Consider the following 14,921-nt stretch of genomic DNA (forward strand, 5'->3'; position numbering starts at 1 on the left):
TCTTTGCTGTCTATGAATTATCATTATTGTCCATGACATATGTTAAACATTAACCTTAAAAGATTGATACATTTTATGAAAATAATATGTATCTCGACATTATATTCAACCTTTTTATTTTGTCAGCTACGTTCAAGCTGCTAAGATGATCCCTAAATGAAGGTGACCAATAACTATAAGCAACCATAAACAAGATGTTTTTACAGTCAGACACTTCCCATTGTTTCCAGTGGCACAGGGGTGAAGGACCCGATCCGCGCGTGCTTTCAAAAGTCTTGAATGGGGGAGGAGTTAGTCAAATGAGGACTGACTATAAAAGTGCCTCTCTCAGCAATCTGACAGTGATACGTGCAGATCGTGTAAGGAAAGTAGTCTTCTGCGGATACAGTGTTCATACAGGACTCCTATTTTTTGCTTTCGTGCTTCGGACAAAGAGCATTTACTCAGTGCTCATAGATTCCTCACAGGTTTATAAAGCGCTCTTCATGTTTTTTTCTCGGGTCACTCCTTTAGGAGTGTGCCGTCCACCTGCGAGCTGCGAACGCAAATGGATTACAGTTACCTGATGGCGCCCCCGGTCCCCCCGCACACACCCAGATCTCCCAGCCTAGCGCAGGGTCAGGGCCGGCTGTTAAAATGCGTGTTTCTCGGAGACGGGGCTGTCGGGAAAACCAGTCTGATTGTCAGCTATACGACGAACGGATATCCAACGAAATACGTGCCGACAGCGTTTGATGATTTCTCAGGTGAGTCCAGCACACGAATGCGTAAAGGCGCGCTCCATAGAGTACAAAAGTGAACGTGCGTAATGTTCCTTTTTAAAATGTCTTTATTTAATACTAGAACATTAGAAATATTACAAATACTGCATATGGAGTTATTATGGATGCGGAAAAATTGCGCGTAAAGTAGCTGAGGCGCATGTTTTGTTAAAGATGAATTGTAACACGATAGAAATCAGACAAAACATCCACCCAAATGGAAATAAAGCCTACATTACAACGCATAACATCAGTGCTTTATAAGTACTACTAATAATAATATGTTACATAAAACATTAATTGCGCATTTTATCAATGGACGTTTTTAACAGATTTTTCTGAAATTAGGAATGTTTTTGTCTGAGGTCTCGCAGTCATCGGTCAAATCTCCAGTAGTTTGCACAAGCATGTCTTTGTGTTATTATAAAGGCCTTGCGCAATTACGCCCGACCTATAAATCTGGCCTTTAAAATCCACTGGGTCCACTTGTTGCAAAATCTCTGAGAAGATATTGTACCCTGGCTACCCATGGTGATGTCATACTCAAAACTCCTTGAAGCAGATCTGGCATGTATAGAGATTTTAGAGCAGTTACGCAATTCAACAGGTGGCACTTTGGGGAGAAAGGGGCTGAATTAAGGATCGGATGACAGGGATTTGACGACAATTACACAATGGCTGCTTGAAGGGCAGAACACTTTGAAGTGTGACAACCGTCACAGAGACCCATGTTATTGTGTTTCATGGGTTCACATTGCTGTGGCATGTTGGAATTAACTTTTTTAAAACAGTGAACATAAACAAAATATCTAAGCTGCATGCCCTCTGAAATTCTCTAATTAAATAACTGGAAGGCATCAAAATACCTTTCAATCATCTTTAAGATACTTTATGGTGCTTTGGGTTAACTACAACTCAGGGATTTTGATGTGATAATGTTGAAAACGTAACTAGCAAAGGTCTGTTTTTCTGTACAGTGTCATGTGACTAAATGGAAACAGGGGTTGCCAAAAATGACTCATGACTTTCTCTTTCTCCAGCCGTGGTGCAGGTGGATGGTCAACCAGTCCGACTGCAGCTTTGTGACACTGCCGGACAGGTAAGAACTTAAGTGCACTTTGATCCACCCTCACAAGCACCTGATCACACAAACACGTTGAAGAAAGTGGGTCTGTGTTCTATCATTCCCATTTTGTCCCATTCATTTCCATTCGATTTGAATATAACCCAGATGAATCAAATCCTTTGGCTAACTAGGTCTTTCAATTTTGGAGTGGATTAAGGCATTTTGCCGCCTGCTAACAGAGAGGATTTGGAAAACAATTGAGAGGCTAAGCTTAGCATATGATAAGATCAGAGCTGACACCATAGTGTGAGGAAACTGTAAGGTGGAGGGAACAATCCTCAAGCTATTGGCGCAATGTAGCCATTGGAACTTGCGCAGGCTTGGACAAGGTACCATCCAACCGCTGGTTGTACCTCCAAGCATCGTCTCCTATGCCAAACATTTTAGTGCCATTGTTAATTGGTGTAGTTGTGTAACTGGATTTTACATATGACTGTGAATACATTCTGTCTAGTGCATTTTGCTTTCGAAAAGACTATTTGAAAAGTTTGGTTCCAAAATGAGTACTCCGTTTTCATTTCTTTTACGGTGCATTCCAATTAAATTAATCAAACTGCAGTTGTTGTTTTTTGTTTCAGCCATAGTTACTCAAACTAAAACAATAAAAACACAATAAGCAAACAAAAAACATGATCTTTGAAAAATGTAAAACAATGAGTTATCTCATTTTGGAAGCAAACTCTTCATTTATTGCATCTATTCACATTTCCATTGTGGGAACATTGTGTTGTTTCATTCAAGGGGTTTTGTGTCATGAATAACATTACGAATAATGAATCCACCCTCTTAGTACATAACCAATAAATCCCTTTAGTACAACAATGCACAAGCTGAACAAACCAGTTGAAGTAGGTTATACCGCAGACTTTCATGTCGTTTTTTAAAGAGGGAGAACAAATGCACTGCGACGAAAGCAAAAAGGCCAGGGATACAAAAGCCTATCAACCGGATTTCTATTATGTTTTGCAGGTGTCCATGTGAACGAAAGAAATAGTTTGATAGCGATAAAGTCAATCGGGCAATGTCTGTGTCAACAAGACCACGGATTGTGATCTTGCGATTATATATCAAAAAGTACATACAACAAAGGGATTGAAAAAGGTTCAAGACTTTCATCCATAAAGCTTAATTGTTGTTCTATGTGATGTGAGAGGCCCTGTTTTCCAAATGCTCTTCTGATTTATGCTTTTATCTCACTCGTACAGCACGAACGGGACGGGGTGTGCCAGAGTTAAAAACTTTGGCAGAGTTTTGGAGATTAAAGCTCGCACTGCACGTTCCATATGCAATGTTCTTTTGCGAACGCCAACCTATAATTTCATTTAATTACTTCAGGGAATTATAAAACCCCCAAGAGCTAGTTAAGAGATTTTATCATGTCAAATAACAATTTGGAATACTGCAAATGATTTTTGTGAGGCCTCACAATGCCTTCGCTTATGCACCCATTGCAATGTCAGTAATTATGTGGTTAAGTAATCACTTAAAGGGACAGTTCACCCCAAAAATGAAAAATCTATCATTCACCCTTACGTTGTTCACAACCTCTTTCATCTGTGAAAACACAAAAGAAGATATTTCGAGAAATGTATCGGTGGTTTTGTGTTCCTACAATGGAAGTCAATGGGGGCCAATGTAGTTTTGTTACCAACAATCTTTTGCTTGCAAATTTGTAACAACACCATCACATTTACCTTATCTCTTTCTCTTCCACAGGATGAATTTGACAAGTTGCGTCACTTCTGCTACACACGAACCGATGTCCTCCTTCTATGCTTCAGTGTGGTCAGCCCCGCCTCCTTCCAAAACGTCACCGAAAAATGGGTTCCGGAGATTCGCCGGCGATGTCCGCTCACACCCGTGCTCCTGGTGGGCACTCAGTGCGACCTGCGCCAGGACGTCAAGGTCCTCATCGAACTGGCACGCCGCCACGAGCATCCCGTCCCGGAAGAGGACGCCCGCGCACTCGCGGATAAAATCGGCGCCGTAGCGTACGTGGAGTGCTCGTCCCTCACTCAAAAAAACCTGAAGGAGGTGTTCGACGCAGCCATCTCCGTAGGACTCCGACATTCGGACAGGAGAGCCAGGAGGGAACGTAAGGTTCACAGTACTGCTGATAAAATGAAAATGCTTTCAAAGTCCTGGTGGAAAAAGTACATCTGCATACAGTAGCGACAAAGAAATGAAGAAGCTGATGGACTCTGGTTTGGCACACTTCACAGTACTCGCGTTCCTGCTGAACGGACGAGACTTAGCGTGATGAGAACGCATCTATAATGATACACGGCAACGGGAGATACAATAACCAGCTACAAACACTTTTTCTAGGTTGAACACTGAAACATTTCCTGAGCTCTACTGGAAATTAAAGAACACTGCTGGTTTATTCCCAGTCCTTTGTGGGCTGACAAAAGACGCTTTATTATGTTTTTAAATCATCTGCTTTTTTAACCAAATGCATATATATTCTATTTATTTACCCATGCCTTCAACCCGACAAATGCTTGCATGAATATCCAGGTCGCATGTTATTGATACCAGCATGCCATGTTAAAAATAGTTCTTCAAAAAATAAAAATGCTTCGGTGTACGGTTTTCAGTCCAGAAATATCATCACCACCACGGTTCTCATGTGCAAAGGTTTGTGATGAGATTGAGTTAAATTGCATAACGTCATTTTGATTCAACGATTGCTGAGATCATCCCTTCTGTCTTTGCAATGTGAAACAAATGGTGTTTGATGATTTTTGGTTTCAGAAATGGATCGCATAAAGGTAATAGGGTGAGCAAGTCTTTTTTTGTCATACAATTATTCTGCATTTGTTCATGCATAGTCTTTGGTTTATGTGATTTTTGTAGTTCAGTCTTCAACGTGACTTGATCTATTCTAACGTGCCATGTTTTTCAGAAAACTAATACAAAGTGCTTGGCTGCTTTATGCTGTTTAACCAGCAGCCAATGGGATTTGTTGTATTTGCTTCTTATTATTCAGAAGCCCAATCAGATTCAGTCACATCAGCCACAAACAACAAACCCAACAAGAGGGTTCCATACGTACCGTACTGTCTAGAGAAATAAAACGTTTTAAACACCTGCAGCTTTCAAAACATTACCATGTACTTTAATGTTGCTTAAAATGAGAATTGGAAGCTTATGAACTTCATGAAACTGAAATATTGATTTAAAGACAATGGCAAAGTCATAATCTCTATATTATTTCTAATAACGTCATGGCTCCGAAGTCATTAGTAATGTTTTGACATGTCTATGGAAAAAATGGATGTGAAAAAAAATTCTGGAACCCAGACAGGCGTTCACTGTTGCGTCCTGCACAGCCACGTGTCAGGATGTGGTTTCTGTTCTTTATGTGCTTTATTGTCACAGCGATAACACTATCAGGGTAATCTACTGTATATTTGTACAATTATGATTGCATTTTTATTTCTTCTCATTCTGAAAACGCTCCTGTTTATGGTTCGAAGTGTGTGAGTGTTTTGGTTGCTTGACTGCTATCCGTGATTTTCATGGACAAATAAATGTGACTTTTAACTGAAAGCAGAGTTTGTGTGTCATATGTAAGCTAGTTATATGAGTTTCTCAGTTCACAAGAAGTGCACATGATGCATTGCTGAATAATCTATAAAAAGAGACATCTGAAGGGATCCGAGACTGGCACATGGAGATATGTTCTAAGTATAATTCCGTCTGCAGGAGTCTTGCAATAACCGGTCATTACGGGACTTTGTTTTGTCTCCCAGAAAAGCCAACTGCACAGACGACAGAATAAATGAAAACAGTCTGTGCCTAGTTTAGCATCTGTATCTTCTCATTCAAGAGCAAGCAGCAGTCACACTTAAACCATAATATGCACTTTTGAATGTAAGAGCTGGTTTGATATGATTTGTCGTGAGTTTCGATGGATAGACTCGACTTAAAAACTTAAAAAAGATTTTCAAACGTCCCTTGCGGACCGTGAAAATATTGTGTGCACAAACATTTCATAATCAAAATTGAGTAAATGAGTTCATGATGTGGTTCTCAAAGATTACAGCCAAAGACTTTCCAAAGCCCCTAAATCCAGAACACACATCATGTGACCTCCGTGTGACCAATGCTTGGTAAATCACTTTCATTGGATTGGCTTTAAACCCATTTAACTCTTTTTATGTAATTTCTGGGAATGTTTGGACAACTCGATGACTTTGACACAACATAAAATGGAGTTTGGTAATAAGCTATGATGTCTTCACAGTGCAGTCAGATTTTGCTGCAGTTTTATGGTTTCTATGAGAATAACCTGCTCCGGCAGGATTAGAGATTAACAGCGGGCTGGTGAAAGTCCTTTCAGATGTGATTTGCTCTGGAAGATGTTTAGAACTTTGCACGGTCTCCTGTTATGTGTGAGTGTGACGCAATGTGTCGAGGCTCCTTTGAGACCCGCTGATAGGATTAAAACAGCAGTGTGGTCTCATTTGGAGCACTGACACAAATCTGCTTTTAATATACGTCTGGTGGCTTTAGGGTTATTGCTTTAGATTAACAAAATCTTGTTATGCATACACTCGCAAAAAAAGGTGCTTCAAAGGTTTCTTCAACACAACAGAAGAACCTTTTCTGTCTAAATGGTTCCAAAAAGAACCTTAACATCCGAAGAACCATTCTGTTTTCCCCAATGGTTCTTCAGATTGTAAAAAGTAAGAAAGAGATGGTTCTTTAAAGAATCATTGACTGAACGGTTCTTCTGTGGCATCACTGCGAAGAGCCTTGGAAGCACCTAGCATTTCAGGCCCTAACTAAAGGCTAGATTAGTAGCAAGGTTTTATTTGCCACAACCAACCTTTTGGGAAACAGAAGGATCTTCGGATGTTAAGGTTCTTTATGGAACCATTTAGACAGAAAAGGTTCTTCTGTGCCATCATGAAGCACCTTTATTTTTAAGAGTGTGCTTTGAAAACAACAATGTGACTTAAAGAACGTGTCACTATACCATTTTTGGTTCTACAAAGAACCATCCAGTCTAAGGTGTTTTAAAGAACCACCAATTTTGCTGAAATAGTGGAATTATAATACCTAGACCGTTTGAGCGAATCTGAAAATAGTGTACTTAAATTAAAACCTTTTGTTTTTTTAGAATCAAAGAAAAGACAGAAAAACTGTTGCCTAAGAATAATAAACAAAAGCTAAAATAAAAATAAATCAAATAATCTTATATAGCAGCATAAAAAATTACAAATAAATGATAAAATGAAAAAAGGAAAATTGCTAAAAATTGAACTAAAACTAACATAAAAACTAAAATTCTAAAGATAAAAGCAAATTTGAAATATTACGAAAACTATATTAAACTTAAAACAAAACCACAATGACATTTAATATATTTTCTAAATGTCTTCTTAAATAATGTCCAAAGGGGATTCTGCTTATATTTTATATATCAAATTAAACAAGTGCAGTCATTTTGAGAAATTTTGCGAGTCCGAGTCAGGCTTGACGTTGCTCTAGTGACTTTGAATGACGATTGTTTGATAATCACTGAAATATAGTTTTATTAATCTTGGCATGAGGTTTTGACTGGCTGCCATGCGAGAAGTCCTAAAATCCTATCAGGGCTCGGCACATATACTATACTCACACATGCAGTCGCTGTGTCTCCTGTGCTGCAGGTTTTTCGATGTGGCTCGAGGGAGTGCCACGTTTAACTTGCATATTCAAATGATGGACACACTGCTGAAGTGACCTCAATCACGTTTCTCAGTCTGCTGTGGGAATTTTTCCAACATTCAATACATCTAATGCATAGCTGTCTGTGTAATCTGATTTAAACTTCTCCTTTTAATGATTCAACAACATTTTGAATTATGTGTACTGGTTTTGTTTGTTTCTTCTTTCTCTGCTTACTTGATATGCTGTACATAAGTTAACCACCCAAAGGTTGATTTTTTCCTAAAAGTGTAAACAACGTGACTCTAGAGCACTTTCAAAACATTGTTTTGTTTGTTGAGGATTATTGGCTCAACTGATGACGTAATGGAGTTTGGGGCAGGACTTATAGTGCTGTGGAAATTACACACTTTTTTTAAATGAAAGGACCTCCCTCCAGCATTAAAAGGTCACCAAATAAATGTTGTGTTGTAGCTGCAATCATAAACATTTTTTTGAAGAAGTACAATAAAAAAGCATATAATAGTTGATTATGATCATTTTAATGATCAGCTGTTGGTTTGATTTTGTGGGAGGTCAGTTTGACGTCACGAGTTCAACCCACACAAAATTACGTAATATAGCAATTTATGTTGCAAACAGAGATGACGATAGTAAGGAAAATGTAACGGACTGCACCTTTAATATTCAATATAATACTAGTGTAAATAAATGTTAAATCTTAAGCACTAACTTTGTGCATGTGCAAAGGAAGTGCTGACCTTGAAATAATTAAATAATTGTTCAATAATTAGTTAAAAAATGTGAATTAAGTAGAATGTAACCTATGCTGGGTTGTTTTAACCCAAATTTTGGCTTTTGCTGGGTCAAATATTTTTTGAGTTAATTTAAGCTACCAGTTGGGTTTGTCCTTTTTTGACCCAACGCTGGGTTGAAAATAACTCTTATAGATTGATGAATTTTTACTTTTCCTTTATTCCCTTTTCTAACCGAGACACACAATTTAGTTAAAGGGATACTCATGACACAAAAAAATTCTGTCATCATTTTTTCACCCTAAAGTTGTTCCAAATCTGTATGAATTTCTTTGTTCTGTTGAACACAAAAAAAGATATCTGAACATCTCCGGGACATCATTGACTACCATAGTAGGAAAAATTACAATGGTACCCCAGAACTGTTTGCTTTACTAAATTCTTCAAAACGTTTTCTTTTGTGTTCCACAGAACAAAAAAAGATACAATAATTTTTCCCACAATGGTAGTCAGCGATATCCCAGAAATGACATTCTTTCAAACATCTCAAAATTCTGTTATACAGGTTTGCAACATATGAGTGAGTAAAGGATGACATCATTTACATATGTCTCATAAACCCTAAGATGAGTACTGTTCGTTTATCTCACTCTTTCGATTTCTTTACTCTCATTTTCCAAGAGTCTCTCCTTCCCATCTTCTCTATCTCTATCTCAATTGTTAAACAGTCACTGGACTGTTCTTTGATCACCTCATGATGAGTGACATCACCTCGGCCCCTTCTACATTGCTGATGCCCTCCAGACGTTCTCTTGTTTGTAAATGAGATAGTCAGGCAACAGCACAGCCTTTGTTGCTCAACCCAAAGCATTGATCACATGTTGTGTATTCCAAACTTTGGCCTGCCGGTAGTCCATCGCTTATCGTGGACATTTAACCTCAAGTGTGCCGTCACTTGTTGGGTCATTAACAAAAAAAACGTATGAAGATATGGGCCAAAAAACTTGTAGACAGAGTCTTCTGAATCATTGGAAACATTGAGTTTGAATGGATGAATGTGGCAGCTCTAAGGAAAGTGGTGCATGTTGACAATTAAAATGTTGTTTGACATCCTTACTAAACGTTAAAGGTAAAATTGACATTATTATTCCTGCTTGTTTGATTAAAATGTATCTACATGTTTTGCATCCCAAACTAAAACTTAAAAAAATATTATAACTGTAAGAAGAGGGACCACATTCATTCTATATTATCTCTAATGACGTCATGGCTCAGAAGTCATTAATAATGTATTGATGTCTATGGAGAAAATGGATGTGAAAAATCTACACAGAAACCAGGCCCCAGAAATAAAGCTGTAGACAACGTAATCTCCAGGATTCAATGTGTTTTTTGCTAAAAAGAACAAGCAGTTTGTGTGTGGAGTGTAGCAGATGTATTTTTTCAAACAGTGACGGGTTGTTTGTTCTATATTTTATGTTTTTTCGTAAATGTCACTGCAAATGATTGTGTAAATAAATAGATTTATGCTGCCTTCGTAAAGTTTAAAGTTTTGCATGCTACATGTCTTAGCGCCAACAGTTTACTTGCAGACACACACTGTTTACATACATGAGGTGAATTCAGGAAATAGGCAGTAAAATAAAATTCCAATAAATTTGCAAACAAACTTAAATTTCAAGAGTACACGCACATTGCTCACATTTGCAATGTGAATCAGGACTTAGAATTTCTCAACGCTGAAGTTTTCCACATACTAAACCATATGCCATAGTCTGACCTTCTGGTCAAATCTGTTTGAAGCTTTACTGTGAGATGAAAACCGTTATTGTGAGAGGGTCTAGAACTCTGTGTCCTTGGCACAGAATCCACATTAACCAAGGATTAGCCGTCCTGGATCAAGACCCAGCGCAGTGGTTTACTACAAGTTCAGACTGGAGTAGCTCCTTCACACATTTTGTTATGTATTGGAAGATCTCTCCCTGTGCGTTGTTCTTTGTGTTGTTTTGAGGTTTATCTGTGACTGAGATAAGGTCTGCAGGGCTGCTTGACTTCCCTTTTCACATCGCAACTAGACTCAAAAACACAACATTTTGGTACAGACGACATGTACAGAATGGTAGCCTTATGACATCATTTTGTAGTGAGCTCCATATACTACACATGAAGTTCCTAAAGTTTGGGAGGAAGATGTTCATTTAATCCAATCGCTTGGGTGAGCACTCCTGAGACATTCCTTTCGTCTTCCTCCTTCACCCTACTCCACCTTAACAAATTATAAATATATATATAGTACAGTACAAATAATAGTCAGTCAGGAGGGAGGGAGTCCCAATCCTTGCATTCTACAGTATATTAATCTAAGGCAGCATTCACATTTGACAGGTTTAGTTTGAGACCCTTCGCACATTTAATTTGAAAAAGCATCTTTTTCTCTTTTTTGTCAACACTGTAAATAAATCACCAATTTCAGCTGCCTTTAAGTTTTAAGTTCAATAAAATTATATTTAGGAGTCAATTGAACTTCATTATAGTAAACAAACTTAAAAATAGAGTTGTGTATATATATTACAGATTTTTTTTAAGTCCGTTCAATATCATTTAAGTTTATTTGACTCATAAAGCTGATTCGATTTAACTTAAAAAAATATTTTTTAACTGTCTGAGCCCTTTTTGAGCCTACACATGAAAACGCATGTTGGAACTAAAATGGCGATAACTCATGAATTCCTTGGAATACAGACTTACGGTTGTTCTCGTTTGAAAAAAGAAAAAGTAGCTGAATATTGCAAAAAAAGTCACATACAAAAAAAATTAAAGGTATGTTGTTAGTTTTATTGTAGAAAATAAATAAAAAAAGTTTGTTTTTCTTTGATTAAAAAATAAATTTAAAAAATACGGGTAGCAGAAGGATAACAAAAATGTAAGCACACTCATTATGAAAAATAATCAATTACCCTCCCTTCATAAATTATTTAATAAAACATCAAAGAAATCTGTATTCTAGAGTCTTAGACGTTTCCAGTGATATATAGTTTGTCATGATTCGATTAGAAATGATTAGAAATATTGACGCAAACTTAGGTGTCCCACATACGGAACGGGTTACAGTTAACAGGCTACCTTATAACGAAAACACTGAAGAAAGCTTTTGAAAACACTGTCCAAGGTGGATACATTTAAAAGCGCCACTTTCGCGTTGTAGTGTGGACGACAAACAGAGGCCGTTAAAAACGATGATGGGACAAACAGGTGAAAAGGACAAAAAAAGATGCAATGTTTTTCAACATGAGAAAGAATACTGTTAATTTTGTTGGTCTGGACCAAACTGAGTAAACAGAACGTGAACACACCGTAATTCAAGTCAATTTGATTGCTTTTTCCTCAACATAATACTTGACTAATTAAACCCCAATAACAAAGCCTCTTTCTAGTCCCATCCCTTCTTCTGGTGTTATCAGATGTGTCACTCTCTGAAGACTCGCTGACCGTAGCCAGAAGCTCAGGTATGTGGTGAACTCACAGAGGTCTTGTTTGCTCATAAAGGTCAAATGGTAAGTGAACTATGGCCGTGATTGATGAGGAACGCACCCAATGGCCCTTAACTCAAATTGCGTTCCTAGCGTGTGGGTGTATTTATAAAGGCTCAGATCTTCTTGATCGTCCTCCGTGATGATGCCATGAAATGTCATTGCTTGCACAGCACACGTTGCCTTCGTAAATAAACAAGCGAATTATTTCCACTTTTGACCATTTAGAACTACGGAAGCCATTAGCCCTGTCTGCTTGAAGTTCAGCAGCCCTGACGGCAGTAAGTGACCCAGCTCTATAACTTGTGTCCTTGTCTTTTAGAACTTAAGAGAGAGGGGTACCGACCTTTGACCTGCCTCCCTCACCTCCCACATCCAGAGCTCCCCTTTTGCTCCCTGGCAGGATGTGACCACACCGGTAGAATGGTTTAAGGTCTATAGACAGAGACAGTTTCCAGACTTTATGTCTGCTTAAGGTATAAAGACCCTGTTAGGCAACAGGAGTGGTCTGGAGACGTTTAGAAAAGTGCTCATGGTTAGTTTAATATTTTCCGAAATATAGTATACTAGTACGAGATCTCACTTTGATAGCTTGCATTTGTAATCTGTTGATTATTTTGAGCGAATAACTCAATTTATGTACTGAAAAATATGTTTGAAATGTATGTTACTGCATTTGGATATAGAGTATGTGCATGATGCAAGTTTGTTTCTTGATCTTATTTTTGAAGAATGGCACCACTAGCTACACTAAAAATATGTTTACATGATAATGTTTTCAACTAAAAACAGATTTCTTTATGCACTTTGTCTGTTTGTTTTACATGATAATTGATTATTTTATCTCAATATCAATCTTATAACAATGACATATTGCACCTTGAATAAACGTAAAATATTTTTCTATACGTTCTTCTTTTTTTGACCCAGGAGAACTCTATGTAGCCTGTGTTTACAGTAGCCCATTGCTGTTTTAGTGACACGCTACATTTGAGCAATGAACAATGTTAAAGAAGGCAAATGTATCAGATTTACAGCTCTTGAGGCAAAATGACTCACACGGTCACACGCCCAGTGCTCATATCATCAAATAGACCACACTGACCTTAAACAACAGTCAGTACGAGAGTGCTGTTTGATTTTTTTTATCATGCCAATGCCGTTTTGGGGCACCTTTTGAAAAAGATACCATTATTGTTTCTGTGTTAACCACAAAAATGTTAAATCTGTGAAAGCAGTGATGTGATGCATGATGCGTGTGTTCGGTCTATAGACATGCGTGAGAATAACCAAAACAATATGGCAGAGATGACCGGTGTTTGTGTGACTCAAGTATTTATATTTGCCAAATTCTAAACACACAATTAGGGCGACAAAGGGTTAAACATAAAAATGCGTATGTATGCAGGTATGTAGTGTTCTTCATGAAGTGACTGTGCCAATTTTCTGTGAACACAGATCGTTTTGACAACATTTTCAAGTGTACGTGTAACTTTTCAAAAAGACAAATGAAAAACGTTTTTACTATTTCTTTCTTTTATTACTTCATATATTGAAATACATTAAATTGACAATAAAATACATAAAAATGTCAAAAATTCCTGTGAGACTGTGTTGGATCAGAGGTTTTATTCCAGGGAACACACAGAGGTAACAGAGTTACTTCTTTTTTAAGGTTAAATTAAATTTTGGTTTAATGAATTTGTTTTCTCCATGGAAATATATTAAAATATCCTGGCAACTGTTTTCCATGAAATGTGATTAAGAACTGGAATTGTTGAGCACTGGAGTATCAGAAAACACCATAAAGGTTCCATAACAGTTCTTCATATGACCCACGTCTTATGAAGACATACAATAGCGGTTGTGTTAGAACATATTAAAATGTACATCATTGGTCGAGAGAATGCCAAAGCTGTGCAAAGCTGTGACTATAGACAAAGGCTGGCTATTCTCTATAAAAACAAATGTGAATCATAAAAAAACTAAAATAAATATTTGAATAGTTAAATTCAGCATTTTGGCTAAATACCTTATTTTATTATTATTATTAATTATTATTTAAGGTATACTGTAAAATGAAGAATGATGGGATGTTTAAACTTTTGACTTCTACTGTAATGACTGTGTTTCTGGTAAGTGAGAGCAAAGCAGATGAACAATGTTTGTATTATTATGCTGCTGTATCTAGTCTCCATACACACACACACACTTTCATTCTCTCTCTCTCTCAATCCCCCGCACTCCTCGACCCTCCCACGTTCAGTTTCGGCCTCTGAATACTGCTAGTCATTGCCAGTACAGAACATATGAACACAATCCCTTGTTCTCTTTTGTTTGTCCATTATGCAACTGGTCGATGTGAATCCATGTAATTCATTTGCTTTTAACCGCTCTCTTGTCTGACTGTTGACAGAGACATTAGCACAGAGAAAAAGCTTTTCCATGCCAGGAGTGGGTGTATGTATTCACATCAAAGACTCTTGAACTGCTTTGTGCTCCGTTCTTAATGAATGCTCAGTTACATTACACAAAAAGTATTAAAAGAGGTCATGTCCTCTCATTTATTTATTTAATTTAGTTTTCTCTGAGACAAAATTATGTTTTTAGCGAAGTTTCTTCAGCAATATCACAATTTCCCTGATTTATTCATTTATTAGGCCTAATTATTATTTACCACCCCGTTCTGTTTCTTAGTGGTTTAACTTTAAACAGACTATTATTTACTTACCGCCGTGTCTTTGCAAGTGAAATGAGTTATACAGGGCTTACTCATAGGATGTGGGTTTGCTGTTGGGCCTAATAAACTTTGAACTGCCCCATTTTTTAATGACAGCCTGTTTGCAAAACGTGCATTGTATAAGACTGTAGTGAACAAAAAACACTTAACATCATATGTGGATCTTATGTGGAATGATGCTACTGAGCTGTTTTCTCTCTCATCATTATCACAAACTTAACGATGTTTGTCTTTCGCTCTCTTTTTTCCTTTTGAAGGGTATTGAGATCTGGGGGTCACATGTATGGGGTCAGAGGAGGATAAGCACTACATAGAGGTCGAGGGGGAGGGAGGTGGACAAAGAAGTTT

The 14,921-nt window shown here is 37.6% G+C and overlaps 1 protein-coding gene across 1 annotated transcript; it reads left to right on the plus strand.

The window, feature by feature from the left end:
* The first annotated feature begins 355 nt into the window (after positions 1 to 355).
* On the plus strand, positions 356 to 5,442 carry rhoub (ras homolog family member Ub). Its single transcript, XM_056757206.1, has 3 exons — positions 356 to 746; positions 1,802 to 1,860; positions 3,604 to 5,442. The coding sequence occupies exons 1-3, from the start codon at positions 548 to 550 to the stop codon at positions 4,057 to 4,059; spliced, it is 714 nt and encodes a 237-aa protein (XP_056613184.1). The 5' UTR covers positions 356 to 547; the 3' UTR covers positions 4,060 to 5,442.
* Positions 5,443 to 14,921: the final 9,479 nt, after the last annotated feature.

This window comes from Triplophysa dalaica, chromosome 9 (assembly GCF_015846415.1).
Source record: "Triplophysa dalaica isolate WHDGS20190420 chromosome 9, ASM1584641v1, whole genome shotgun sequence".
NCBI lineage: Eukaryota > Metazoa > Chordata > Actinopteri > Cypriniformes > Nemacheilidae > Triplophysa > Triplophysa dalaica.